At 38.1% G+C, this 15,000-nt stretch overlaps 2 protein-coding genes across 2 annotated transcripts in view; one reads left to right on the forward strand and one right to left on the reverse strand.

Annotated features, from left to right (window-relative positions):
• Positions 1-15,000, reverse strand: part of LOC127001913 (putative neural-cadherin 2) — a 164,488-nt gene that overhangs the window by 124,407 nt on the left and 25,081 nt on the right. The window lies entirely within an intron of this gene.
• LOC127001917 (venom toxin OcyC11-like) lies at positions 9,286-12,535 on the forward strand. The gene is made up of 3 exons (XM_050867167.1): positions 9,286-9,453; positions 10,343-10,472; positions 12,186-12,535. The coding sequence occupies exons 1-3, from the start codon at positions 9,333-9,335 to the stop codon at positions 12,277-12,279; spliced, it is 345 nt and encodes a 114-aa protein (XP_050723124.1). The 5' UTR covers positions 9,286-9,332; the 3' UTR covers positions 12,280-12,535.

Consider the following 15,000-nt stretch of genomic DNA (forward strand, 5'->3'; position numbering starts at 1 on the left):
CTTTTCCTCTTCTACGACAGTCTTTTCCTCTTCTACGACAGTCTTTTTCCTCTTCTACGACAGTCTTTTTTCCTCTTCTACGACAGTCTTTTTTCCTCTTCTACGACAGTCTTTTCCTCTTCTACGACGGTCTTTTTCCTCCTCACTAGCCTCCCTTCAGCTTAGCCTAAGAGCCATAATATCTTTCTTTGCCACTCTCGTATTCCTGACGCCTCGCTAAACAACCATATTTTTTCCTTCATTCCTTCTGCTTCCTTCTTTTCGTTCTATAGGCTCTGAAACTTTCTACATTAGCCCTCCATTTACACGCTCTAAGTTTCTTTTCTCGTCCGCCTTTTATGCTTTCAGTTCCTCTTTTCCTTTCCCTTTCTTTTATATGTCTCTTTTTTTACTTTCCTGATTCTTTACCTGTATTTTTTCCACGTACGACATTCTTCCTTTCTTGATCTCTTTATGCTTCGTTCTTTCTCTCCCTTCTTTGAGCTTATTTGCAACTTTATTTTTACTTTTCCAATTCTCTCTCCTATTTTATTTTCCGCCCTTCGTTTTATCTTTCTCCATCTCGATTTTAGTTTCGTTTCTTTCCTTCTCTTCTTTAAGTTTATTTGCTACGTCCTACAAGGTTTTCGTTTATTCCTAGTGCATGGTTCTAATTTCTCCTTTTTCTGCGTCTATATCATTCAAGTTTCTCTTCTTCCCATCTCTCTCGGTATCCTGCTTATACTTTCACTTCGTATTTTACCATTATTTCTTCTTTCCGTTTACTTTAGTCACTTCTTTTCTCTTCAGCTATCTTCTTTTCTACTTAACCTCACTTCTTGTTTTTCTCGTTTTCTGCTGCCTCGTAAACTCTTCTCTTTACTAACTTTTTGACCTTTTCCTCCACGCCTTTAACTCCCTTCTTTCTCTCTTCACTTCAAACTCACTCCTTCTTCCTCTCCTTTATTATTTTCTATATGTTCTTTCTTTCCTCTCTTATCACCAGCACCTCGTGGCTTCCTCCCCTTTTGCTTCTAAACGGCTTCCTATTTCCTTCCAATTTAATAATAAACTCTCCTGAACTGCCTTTTAACCCTCTCTCACAATACATATTTCAAATATTTTTTTTCCGTATTTTCTTTACTTCTCCGTTTTCTCATTTGCGATCATTTTTACTTTTATTCAATCCTTTCCTCAAACCAGCAGTGCCGATTAAACTTGGGGCAAAGTGTTTCGTTTTTCGTATTCCTTCGCTAAACTTATAATCCTGACAGATGCCTCGAACCCCAGCACGAAAAGATTTGCCGAAACTGATTAAAGAGAACGCGGGAACCGAAGTGATGGACGGCGCGGAGGGAGGAGGAGGAAGGAAAACCTGCTCTTCTTATTTTCGCGAACAAAAACTCTAAACTTCACAACAGTTTTTAAAGGAAACATTATATATATATATATATATATATATATATATATATATATATATATATATATATATATATATATATATATATATATATATATATATATATATATATATATATATATATATATATATATATATATATATATATATATATATATATATATATATATGTCCACACACACACACACACACACACACACACACACACACACACACACACACATGGGTAGGCGGTGGCTGAGTGGTTAGCGTGCGGGCACCGCATTCACCGCGTTCTGGACAACGCGGGTTCAAATCCGTCGCTACCACCTGGGATTTTTCAGTCACCGCCGAGTGGCCTAAGACTACCCACATGCTGCCCTGAAGACCACCCGTCAACCCGGACTCTAGAAGAACCGTCCAAGTCATTCAAGAATGAGCTCCGAGGGGCAGCATGAGCCAAGAAAAGATGGCGCCTCTATAAACACTTGCCTGCACCAAGACGGGCTCGGGCCAACCACCAGGCCCCTCGAGAAAGCCTACCGGTGCTTCAGGCTTCGACGTAAACACACACACACATACACACACACACACCTTGAGCTGCCTCTTTTGTTGTAGAAATGGAAAAAGAACGCCTCTCTCTCTCTCTCTCTCTCATCACTCACCCTCTCCGGTCCCGCTTTCATTTCTTCTCACTCATCCCTTCTCACAGCTTTCCTCTCATTCCCTTCACTCACGCCACCTCGAACACACACCTTCCTCCTTTCCTCCCTTCGACAGCCATTCTCTTAATGCTCTATCGTCCCCTCCGAAAAGTCTTCTTCCTCTGCTGCACAAAAAGCAGTATACGACTCGGAACTGACCCCATAACACCTTATGATCAGCGTGGCAGATGTTAAATGATCTGAAAATGTGATGACTAATTGACCATCAGTAACTTCTTTTACCATCTATGCTCGTATAAATATATATGAATTATGTAAGGAACTCGTTTGCACTATTGAATTACATGATATCAGGAGTAAATGGTCTTAAAGCGATACACAGCTCAATATCATCCTGACTCACAAAGCTAAGCAATGTTTATTCACAGACTCCTTACGTTCTAATGTTCTTATGTTCTTATATCAACTTCCAGCTTCAGAAATACTATGGCATAATGTGTAAAACTTTCCCGATCTGGCAAAAGTCCTCTGGTGCCACACTCTCTCATCATCAGGTTGGTCACTCTGGATGCAACATACATATACAACCCTCGCTGTCTCCTGAACTTTATCTCAAATCTGAAATGGCCATCGTATCTGGGACAGCTTTATGTACGAACTATAACTTTAATCCAAGCTGAATTAAATATTTACTACAAATACTGATACTAATTAAAAAGTGCTATAAATCTTATTGAATTTTGCTCGTCGTAATCACCCGTTGCTTTTAATTTATCGTTTTTAAAGTAATTTTATAGTTAAACAGTCACTACTTATTTCAATGATGCAATCAAAATTAGGCTATGTTGTGTAACAGTTAAGGAAAGTAAAGAAATACCTATTTTCCGAGCATACCTGAGGGTGCTGGACTGGGAAGAGCGGAGACACACGACAACAAGGGAATGGACTATCCTAGCAAACATCGTCCCCTCCCAGCAGTGCCTACGTATTGAAACCGAAACAAAAGAAAAAGTACAAAGAAAGTAAGGGAAGAAATAAGCAAGACCGTAAATAGACCAGTGACTGATGTGTACCAGCGACCCCGAAAGTGCAAAAGAAAGCAACAAAGAAGCTCGTTGCAAAGTCTCTCTCTCTCTCTCTCTCTCTCTCTCTCTCTCTCTCTCTCTCTCTCTCTCTCTCTCTCTCTCTCTCTCTCTCTCTCTCTCTCTCTCTCTCTCTCTCTCTCTCTCTCTCTCTCTCTCTCTCTCTCTCTCTCTCTCTCTCTCTCTCTCTCTCTCTCTCTCTCTCTCTCTCTCTCTCTCTCTCTCTCTCTCTCTCTCTCTCTCTCTCTCTCTCTCATGGATAGTCCTTTCCCACCTCACTAACCTCTCTCCGGCTCATCGTAAAAGCTTCAATATTTCTCTGTGCCACTCACATTGATTTTTTGACGCCATCCATTACCGTCAATTTTCCTCTAGGCATTCTATTTTTTCTCTCCACTTCTTTTCCTCCCTTCCTTAGACCTTTAAAAGTCCCTTCTTCACGCTTTCTGCTCGTGCAATTTTTTTTTTTTTTTTTTTTTTTGCCTCCATGCTCTATGATCCTTGACTATCCACTTAACTGAACTTTTGCCTCTCATTTTATCGTCCGCCAACTCAAGTCCCGATCAAGTTTGCTGCGAGTGGCGAGGAACTTTATTGCTGGCGCTAAAAGTTCTCGAACGGTTATAGTTTACTGGGCTCTTCAAGACGGTGAGTGTAAGTGCTTCACATTAAACTCCTCTCTGATGTGAAAGGTAACGTGCTCGTCGCCCCCAAAAATATGTGTCCTTGTGAACGATAAAAAAAGAGAACGAGCAAAAACTAGAGAGAGGATGGATGCTGCTGAAAATGTCCTACCTTTTAGATCGTTTTCAAATATCTGTGTGTTCTGAAGGAAAAATTACCTCCCTCGCTGATTATAAATTAATTCTTATATGATGCCTGATGATCTTCCCGCCCATCCATCGTAAATAAATGTTTTTCGATTCACTTTACATTTCTGCATATTCGTTTTCTTTTCTTATGTTTCTTTCGATAGTTTTCCCCTTTCTTCCATTTGTGGTGCAGTTCTGCTTTGTTATTTTCTATCCGTTACCTTTTCCGGCCTGGCTATTCATAAAGTCTCTGGAGGCATTCAGCGGAATTAAGGTTAGTAATGAGAATATGAGGGAACTATATGCTACACAAAAAAAAGTACACGTCCTCTTTTTTTTACAGTTTTCTTATTGGCGTCTTTTTTTCCCTTTGGCTCTCAATCTTTTCCTGAAATAAAGATCAATATAATCATACCATGATATCATTTGTGTGTTTTTTATAGAAAAAAGGTAAAAATCACGACTAGAAGTGAAAATGAAAAAAATGAAATACAAAAAGCTGACCCAGCGTGTGAATTTCAGTTCCACTTTTTATATCGGGATTTTTTTTTCAAGTAATCAAAAATGTCATGCGTAATTTAGATGCTCACAAAAAATATCTTCACCCAAGATTAAACTTTCTATTCATCATTCAAATCGCCGTTTTTTCCATTACTTCAAAGGAAAATATAAATGCTATGTTACTGACCCCAAAATCCTGTTGGTGTAAAATGTAAAGTTTCGATCTTCTTCCACAATTGCGTATTTTTATATTTAAGGAAAAAAATATACGAGTACAGTTCGTTTTCCATTAAAGGAGTTAACTGAGTATTTGCAGAAGTAGAAAGAGTGCATGAAGATTTTGGCGTACAAATTCATACGTTCAATTAAAGTGAATAAAAAATAACAAGGTCTCTTTCGGGCACTAGTAAAAAAGTAGACTAAAACTTGATCCCAGTTCCATTTTCATGTTCGTTCGCTTTTTTAATCAAAGTAAATTATTAACGATACTTAAAGAAAAGGATCGTGGTGGTGTGGCGGGGAATTTTTAATTTTACTCTGAAGGAACGTTTTAGAGATTCAGTGAAGAAAAATAAGCATTCCAATACCTTGAGATAAAAAGGAGAAAAAAAGCGACCACGTTCTCCAATATGCTAAAGACAAACAAACACCTCCACCGTGAATACATTAAACACATCAACAACACACACTCGAGTTTTTGCTCTCGCTGGTGATGGACAAGACTCGGTGTGCTAAGTGCCGACCGTCTTTCTCCATCGCCAGACAAAGGACGTCCATTTGTGGGAGCGAGAAAAGTTTTGATTAACAGAGGGACCGAGCGGTATGGCCGAAGGAGGAGGAGGAGGAACACAAAAGAACACAAAGCAAGAACAAACAACAGCAGACCTGACGGTCCTTAAGAAGCTGTTTGTGACAAGCTACACTAACTATCTAATCTAATCAAAGGTGGAAGATGAAGGACAGCAAAGGCTCTTCCCCACCCCCACATCCCTCCAGCCAAATCTGGCAGGAAAGGAAAAAGAACCATGCAGCATGGAAAAACTGCATGGAAATTATGTAGGAAAAAGGAAAGATCTACCATTAATGCTATCACTAACCGGGCGATAAAAACGGTCAAGAGCACCAGTATTCGAAAGAACTTAACGTTATTACGACAATGAGTAATATCTTAGTTGCTGGTTGGATTCAAAATACTTGTCTAATCTATTCTTGAAGGCCGTAACTGTTGAGGAGGAGGAGGAGGAGGAGGAGGAAAGAACTTCTCATTTCCAAAGCATCACTTCATTCCTTCAATTCTCCTTAAGCTCCCTGATATCATGCACTCCATGCCTTTCTTTGAAGGTTAACATAAACATAAACACACACACACACACACACACACACACACACACGCACACACACACACTTACACACACACACACACACACACACACACACACACACACACACACACACACACACACACTAGCGCGCGCAAGTGCACGTTCACTCTAAGTGTTAGTAACTTACTCAAACTGCTACCAGCCAGGATGAGCTTCGCGCTCTGCTTGGGCCGGAAAGTTTTCAACACAGAGGGGGCGGCTACTGTTCCCCAAGCAAGAGGGAAGGGATGTGTGGGGGGTGAGGGCCCAGCCGTGCCCATCGACCTGTTGGTATGAATCTCTAAGCTAGCCCAACAAGCGGTCAGCATTAGTGAATGACACACAATAAGAACTATACAATGGCTTTTATGTTTACCGAATGAAATAGATCTCATTATCTGAGTATGATCTGACTAAAACAACTCTGCAGAAAGTTATAAAGAATTTTTATATAATATATATTTTTTTTTTCGCTTGTATGAAAAAATAGAACTATCAAATGCCTCAGAATCCTGTCTTATAGCGTAGACTTTAAATATCGTCTAGGAAAACTCACGTCTGCGCTGCACCAGCACACGCGAGGCGCCACGATACTGCCAACAATTGACTTACCGGACGTGAAACCTGCCTGCTCAGATCTCGGTGCAGCTCCAGTCTCCGATACCAAGTTTCTGGATCTTGCGAAATTCAGGAGTTAGCTGTTGGTGTTTCTGGTACCAGAGCCATAACTCATTGCCAGCCCTGTCTTTGTCCGTTTGAAATAAGGTTACATAAATAACATTTAGATTACTTTTCATAACATTAAAAGCCATATAACATTTATTTTTTTCTCTTTCTACAAACAAACTACTAGTCTCTCTTTTGGAGACATTGCTTTTCAGCTGTTTGTGTTCATCTTGGCCAAGTCAATTTCAATATTTTGCAGCAGCTAACGGAACCTAGACTTGAGAGATTCTGAAGTATTGGTGGAATTTGACTCCATTATCAACAAGTTATTCATAGAGCGCCCAATATCCCCCTTCGAATTTTATCATTTTCAGTGACTGGTGGACCCATAACCTTTTCCTCTTTCCGCAAACTTTTTCATTATTCCTCCTCTAATAGAAAAAGCATGGCCACCAACCTCCCCATGTCCAGTGACTTACTGACCATGAACTTCCTGTAAACTTGACCATTGACCCAAGGAGTACGGGTCGGGAACGTGTCGTGTGAATACACAAATGTTTTATGGCGGTCCGCCTGCGGTCTACTTGTCGGAACCACAACGGGTCGAGTGAATCTGTCTTAAGGTGGCAGCGATTTGACTGCTCCCGTTCTCTTGTTTTGAGTATGAAAGCACGTGGGATTGTGGATGTTAGACGGCGCCGATCCGCATCATAAATCATAAGAAAAAAGAATTTTCGTCTCCGTATTATTATACTGAGCTTCTAAGCAAAGCTGCCCATATAAAGTCACAAAATATCTTTACTGATACTCAATGTAACATTTAAGTTATAAAACAAAATGCTCTTATAGCACAAGGGTGACATCGAGAGGGTGATAAAAAAGGGTTACTAACTTTCCAGACCCCAGGTGCATGACACTGTGAGTGGACTGATGAGTAAGCAGTGACCCATCTGATTCATTACGCCAGGCAGATGATGGATGAATGAACATTCCCCGAGCCTCCCCTGTCTGAGTCATCTGTTTGGTGACTGTAGGGGCTCATGCTTTTAATTGATGGCGGCTGGGAGGTCCTGGCCATAATTCGTTAATCCGAATCGCAGATCATTGCCTGATCATGCTCCTTTTCTTTTAGTTTTAACTTGCACAAAACGTGAAGGTAACACGTCGAGGCTTTTTGAAACATAAAATTATTATATTATCTAGCGATGGCGAAGGTTGTTACGCGTGGCCTGAAGGATACTTATCTACCTGAACATTCTGTGGAAGCAAATGATAGATACCACAGAAGGAGCAAAAAGTGGTGAGTTTGTGGTGACAAACAGATTACTTAAGAGCACGGCACAGCGATCAACGCCACCACCAATAAAAATCGAAAAGAAATACTGAAAATAATGCAGGGCGGCCAAAAAGCCATGCCTTGCGCAACGACTCAGCCACAGTCATGTTGCTGCCTCAAAAGAAAGAGGTCAGCGACGTAAAAAATACCATCTCCATATACACGTATGATGTCAAATATATACGTAAAGCATTGTGATCTAATAGCTCACACTATTTTCTGAATGTATACAATTGCGTGCTGCTTTGATCGGTTTTCTGAAACAGTCATTACATCTGATAACATCAAAGCTATGTACAAAGGATCATTCCAGTTTAGTGCCTGATTTATTCCTTTTACCACAACGGTATGTTTTATTTACCGGAAGTGAAAGTACTAAGGCATTTATATATTAAGGGACCTTGCAAGCTGTCGTGACCTAGAGCTGCAGGGACGGGGATGCTGCGAGCTTTGCTGGTGGCAGTCAGTGCTCTTGATGACGGTACATCTGCATCTCGCCCTCTCGGACAGAGACCCGTTGTATTTCGGACGGAAACGTCGACAGAGGAAAAAAAAAAGCTTTATAATAACAAGTATCTTTCCAACGTTATAACTCGAGGTTCAAATGCAGAAGATAAAACAAATAGTACGCTTTTTAGATGATTATGCTTTTCATTGCGTTTAGGGAGGAAAATTATTTTCGTATCACAAGGGGCTATCTATATTGGCATACAAATTCAAGGCTATTTATTTAATTCCAGAGTTAGCAGACACATGCTTTGTCAAGTAGAAAGAAGTCGTGTGCAGCTGGGCGCCACCGAATTGCATGAATGCGCCCAGGCCATCCGCACTGACTCGAGATTCGAAACAAATACTTTTATAGATATTCTTCGTGAGTATTATGCCAGACTGTAGACATTCAGATCACTCCTCCCAGTCAGTCGTACTTCTAAGCTATGGAGATCATGATGTCACGTGCTGTTCTCCGGGCCAAGGGTGCACTGTCATTACTGCTGCTTATATCGGCTATTCGCCCGCTGACGCCGCTCAGTCAAATTACACCTCTGAACGAATCTTACTAATTTCTTTATTTCCTTTCAAAAAAGTAGATTATTACTACAAGAAAGTTATTTATTTCATACGCGGTTAGCTTTTTTTTTTTTACCTCTTCCAAGTAGGATCGATGCTTTTGATATGGTTATTCTTTTGTGGTCTGACGGTCTTCTGACGATAACTCTCCTTACTTGCCAGGGTTTTTGGTTATGTTTTACTCTTTTTGCCCTTGAGCTGCTTCTTTTATTGTAAACGCCCTCCCCCCACACAAACCCACACCCAAACCCCCACACAAATACACATACACCTCCTCCTCCCCCACACACACAATTTAGGAGGCGATATTGTAAGCCTGCCAGAATGGGACACGGCGCCCACCATCCGGCAATTAGCTCTACTTTTCATTCCCGCCACGAGGTTTTCCCAGCCGGATGTTACGGTAGTACGCTTCTCTATCAATATTCAGGTCACTCCTCTCAGTCAGTCGTACTCCTAAGCTATGGAGATGAGGGTGTCACGTGCTGTTGTCCTGGCCAAGGCTGTACTGATATCACTGGTGTTTATATCGGCTACTCGCCCCGCTGATGCCGCTGTGTCCATGGAGTTTGTCGGTGATCCAGGTAAGGAGTGAACAAAGAAATGAAATGAATAATAGGGACACCCTGAGAGATAATGAATGCAAGATTATTTTTTTTTCCAGCTAAGGAGACAGTTCAAGGGGGTAAAAAAAAAAAAAAAAAAAGCCCGCCACTCACTGCTCCTGAATAGAGGTCAAAGGAGTGTCCAAAAAGAGAGGTCAATTTCGGGAGGAGAGGTGTCCTGATACCCTCCTCTTGAAAGAGTTCAAGTCGTAGGCAGGAGGAAATACAGATGAAGGAAGATTGTTCCAGAGTTTACCAGCGTGAGGGATGAAAGAGTGAAGATGCTGGTTGACTCTTGCATAAGGGGTTTGGACAGTACAGGGATGAGCATGAGTAGCAAGTCGTGTGAAGCGGGGCGGCGGGAGGGGGGGAGGCATGCAGTTAGCAAGTTCAGAAGAGCAGTCAGCATGAAAATATCGATAGAAGATAGAAAGAGAGGCAACATGCAATTAAGTCTTCCAGGTAAAACACTTTGAAATGTAAACTGAAGAGGCTGACTCGTGATATAAAGCACTTGGAAAGAACAGCGACAAACAACAACAAGCACTCAGATGTAACTAAAATTTTACAGGCAAGTACCTCATTTTTAGGCTTTTTTCTCAGCAAGGGTGGCACCTAAAAAAAAAAAAAAATAATAATAATAATAATAATAAAAAGAAAAACGACAAAAAAGCCCGTTAGACGACATGATATAGGAGACAGTTTATGAGAGGCGGCGTGAATGAAAGACAAAGTGAGAGATAATGTGAATGTGAGAGAGAAGGTATGCGTGGTGATGTAGACACGGTAAGTAATGAGAGCGAGCAGAGTACAAGTCAGGGAAGTGGCACGTTACAGGCAGGGCATAACGGCCCCCTTTTGTCTGCAGAGCATCCGGACACGTGTCTCATCGAGGAGAAGGGGATCCGCGTGAAGGACGGACACACCTGGGCCTTGCCGGGCTGCGTGGAGGCGCAGTGCTCGGGCTACGGCGAGGACATGTACATCGACTACTACTCGTGAGTTCAGTCCGCCTCTTCTGCCGAGATGACTGTTCTATAGTCACATCAATACTAACCCAATAGTATTCAGTACAGCGTTCACTTATCATTTCTTGAGACTCTATGCAATGATCTGTATTATTTAGATTTTAAAAGTAATGGGATCTAGTCAGTGGAGTAGAACCTCAGCGAAGATAAGTTACCTGCCCCATTTAATCTATATCAATGATTAAAATTATATGATTCCTTGGCGAGGCCATATCGTGCGCAGAATTGATAACAAATGGACAACCCGGGTAAGAGAGTAGCATCCCAGAAATCATAAAGTCAGAGATGCCATAGGACCTGGTGGAGGGACGGAATCAGAGAATTTGACGGAGTAGGACGGAGTACACTAACATTAAATATATATATATATATATATATATATATATATATATATATATATATATATATATATATATATATATATACATATATATATATATATATATATATATATATATATATATATATATATATATATATATATATATATATATATATATATATATATATATATATATATATATATATATATATATATATATATATATATATATATATATATATATATATATATATATATATATATATATATATATATATATATATATATATATATATATATATATATATATATATATATATATATATATATATATATATATATATATATATATATATATATATATATATATATATATATATATATATATATATATACGCGCTTAAAACTACCCACATGCTGTCCAGAAGACCACCTATCAGCCCGGACTCTAGATTCTAGGATTAAAGATGAGCTCCGGGAGGGCAGCATGAGCCAATGCAAGATGGCGCCACTATAAACACTCGCCTGCGCCAGAACGGGCTGGGCCGACCATCAGGCTCCACCGGGAAGAAGCCTTGGGCCGACCATCAGGATCCACCGGGAAGAAGCCTACCGGCGCAATAGGCCACGACTTAAAAAAAAAAAATATATATATATATATATATATATATATATATATATATATATATATATATATATATATATATATATATATATATATATATATATATATATATATATTCCTCTGTATTCTATTCAGGAGCAGTAAGTAGCGGGCTTTTTTTTACCGCCCGCAAAAGAATTTTGCGGAAGGTATTGATTTCAGCTGTGTAAATTTTTTTTTTGTCTGTACCACGATAACTTTTGAACCATTACAGCTAGGATGTTGAAACTTCATAGCTGGACTACTAATGGCCCCACACAGGACAAATTTGATGCTCAAGGTCAAAGGTCAAGGTCACCGAAGTCAAAAATGCATATTTTCACAACTAGGATGTTGAAACTTCATAGGTGGACTATTAATGGCCCCCCACCGGACGAGTTCGATTTTTCAAGGTAAAAGATCAAAGGTCAAGGTCACCGAGGTCAAAAATGCATATTTTCACATTTTGAGCACTCCGACCAGAGTTTTTGGATTTGAAAGCTAATTTTTTGTTCGTGTTTTGTTTGTGTTGTTGGCAGCGGGCGGTTTGCACTCGTTAGAGTGTCCAATGTCTAGTTCATTACTGTTCACGCCTTTGAACTGTCCCCTTTCCTGTAAAAAAAACAAAACAAAAAAAAAACACATATCATATCAAGCTTTATATTTCCATTTCTATCGATCTATCTCTCTTAATGTTTACTACATATATATCCCACAGATGTCCCTCGATGCAGGTCTCCCCGCCATGCAAGATTCTGCCGGCTCCATCTCTGCCGTACCCGGCGTGCTGCGGGAAAGTCTTCTGTCCCTAGCAGCCCAGGGCCTGGCTCAGCGCTGCCCGGCGTCCCTGAGTGTCGCTGCCACACCGTCCCGGCGCCCGGCCCCGGCTCCTGCACGCCTTAGAATTCTGTGTTGATGATTTTATGAGAAAATTTTGACAAGGGTAAAAACATGAACATTGGTAGGTTTTAGATAATATTGATTTGATTCATCTTTATTGATATATTTGTACACTGTCTAAATGTACATATAAGATCTCGGGTTTAACTGTTCTTAAAAAAAATATATATATATATATATATATATATATATATATATATATATATATATATATATATATATATATATATATATATATATATATATATATATATATATATATATATATATATATATATATATATATATATATATATATATATATATATATATATATATATATATATATATATATATATATATATATATATATATGTGTGTGTGTGTGTGTGTGTGTGTGTGTGTGTGTGTGTGTGTGTGTGTGTGTGTGTGTGTTTGAAGGGATGCGGGCGGGAGGGGGGGGGGGGTGCGTGCGTGCGTGCGTGCGGTGCATGCGTGCTTGCGTGCGTGCATGCGTATGCGTGCGCGGCGTGCGTGTGTGTCTGTGTGTGTGTGTGTGTGTGTGTGTGTGTGTGTGTGTGTTAAACAGTAGAGGTTTTCCTGATAGGATTGCAAATTGCAATGGTGAGCACGATTTGGGAAACATTCGCTTATGTAAAATGCCTGGCGTCTCTGCTCACACAGCATGAAAGGGCTGTAAAAGGACCGTTGTGAACTTAAGAATTCAGGTATCTTTTTTTGTTTTCAGTATAAGCACATTATATTTTTGATGTACATTTTTAATCTCGAACTGTTATATGCATGATCTATTTTATATACAGCATCGTTGCTTTGAAGTGCGAGGAACAGCGGTGCGTGTTTTTTAGTAGTTGTGTATGCACGCGTCACGGAATGTATATGATCCTGTTGCCAAGCTGAATAAAAACTACCCTCTGATTCTTCTACACTTTCTTTTGACCTGGGACATTGTAACATGCAGTTGGTTGTGAATAATAAAAAAAAAGAGTTGATAAATGAGCTCAGAAGAGGCAAGGTTACGTTATTATCGCTCTTCTAGATCCTGGCTATATAAATGAGCCTTGTCCACACCCGTATGGGGCATGCATCACACGTAGCTTTGTAGGATAGAGCTCGCTCCGATTGACTGTCAGTTATTTAATGTCAGTCATAGGTTTTATTTTAATAATAATAATAATAATAATAATAATAATAATAATAATAATAATGATAATGATAATGATAATAATAATAATAATAATAATAATAATAATAATAATAATAATAATAATAATAATAACTATAACTATAGTAATAATAATAATAATAATAATAATAATAATAATAATAATAATAATAATAATAATAATAATAATAATAATAATAATAATAATAATAATAATAATAATAATAATAATAATAATAATAATAATAATAATAATAATAATAATAATAATAATAATAATAATAATAATAATAATAATAATATAGTAATAATAATAATAATAATAATAATAATAATAATAATAATAATAATAATAATAATAATAATAATAATAATAATAATAATAATAATAATAATAATAATAATAATAATAATAACAATAATAATAATAATAATAATAATAATAATAATAATAATAATAATAATAATAATAATAATAATAATAATAATAATAATAATAATAATAATAATAATAATAATAATAATAATAATAATAATAATAATAATAATAATAATAATAATAATAATAATAATAATAATAATAATAATAATAATAACACATACACAATAATAATAATAATAATAATAATAATAATAATAAATAATAATAATAATAATAATAATAATAATACACACACACACACACACACACACACACATAATAATAATAATAATAATAATAATAATAATAATAATAATAGTAATAATAATAATAATATGACATTTATCCGAAGCGTCAATTCTTCACTAATAGGCGCTTGACCTAGTAGTAAGTACTACCCTATACATATAGCAAATCTTTCTCCTATTTCTCCTACTCCTCATAATGCTCATCATGATCATCATCATGATTATCATCATCATCATGATCATCATCATCATCATCATCATCATCATCCTGTATCGCTCCACTGCAAGATATTGGGCTTCAGGCTTTCCCATTCGTTTTGTTATTTGTCTCTACTTTGAAATTCCGATATAAACGCTCCGTAACCTTTTTAATTTCATCACACCATTTGGTGAGCGACCTACCCTTGAGTATTTTTAGGGAAATAACTTTTCGAGATATCTGGCGAGGCCACCGTCCAGCGGGCGGCGTGTGGGCGTGCTGATCCCGAGTACTCGGCGGCAAGTCCTGGGGCACGCAGCTGACAACGTTCAGCCATCGCGGAGCGGCGGAAGATTACCAACATGCTGCCCAAATCACCAATCAAACTTAATTTCAACGGCCTTGGAACCTCCGTTGACTCTTAACAAAAATATTTCTAAGTTTTGGGCTGCAAATCAACTAAAAAAATGAGAACAAAGTTGAGATCCCTTATTTGGTTAACGGCAAACACATGGTGTGTTGAAATGATGATATGATATATCCGCAATATTTCACATTCAATAATGAACAGAAAACTTCAAATTATGCATTCATTGATTGCCA

This window comes from Eriocheir sinensis, chromosome 22, assembly GCF_024679095.1.
Source record: "Eriocheir sinensis breed Jianghai 21 chromosome 22, ASM2467909v1, whole genome shotgun sequence".
NCBI classification, from domain to species: domain Eukaryota; kingdom Metazoa; phylum Arthropoda; class Malacostraca; order Decapoda; family Varunidae; genus Eriocheir; species Eriocheir sinensis.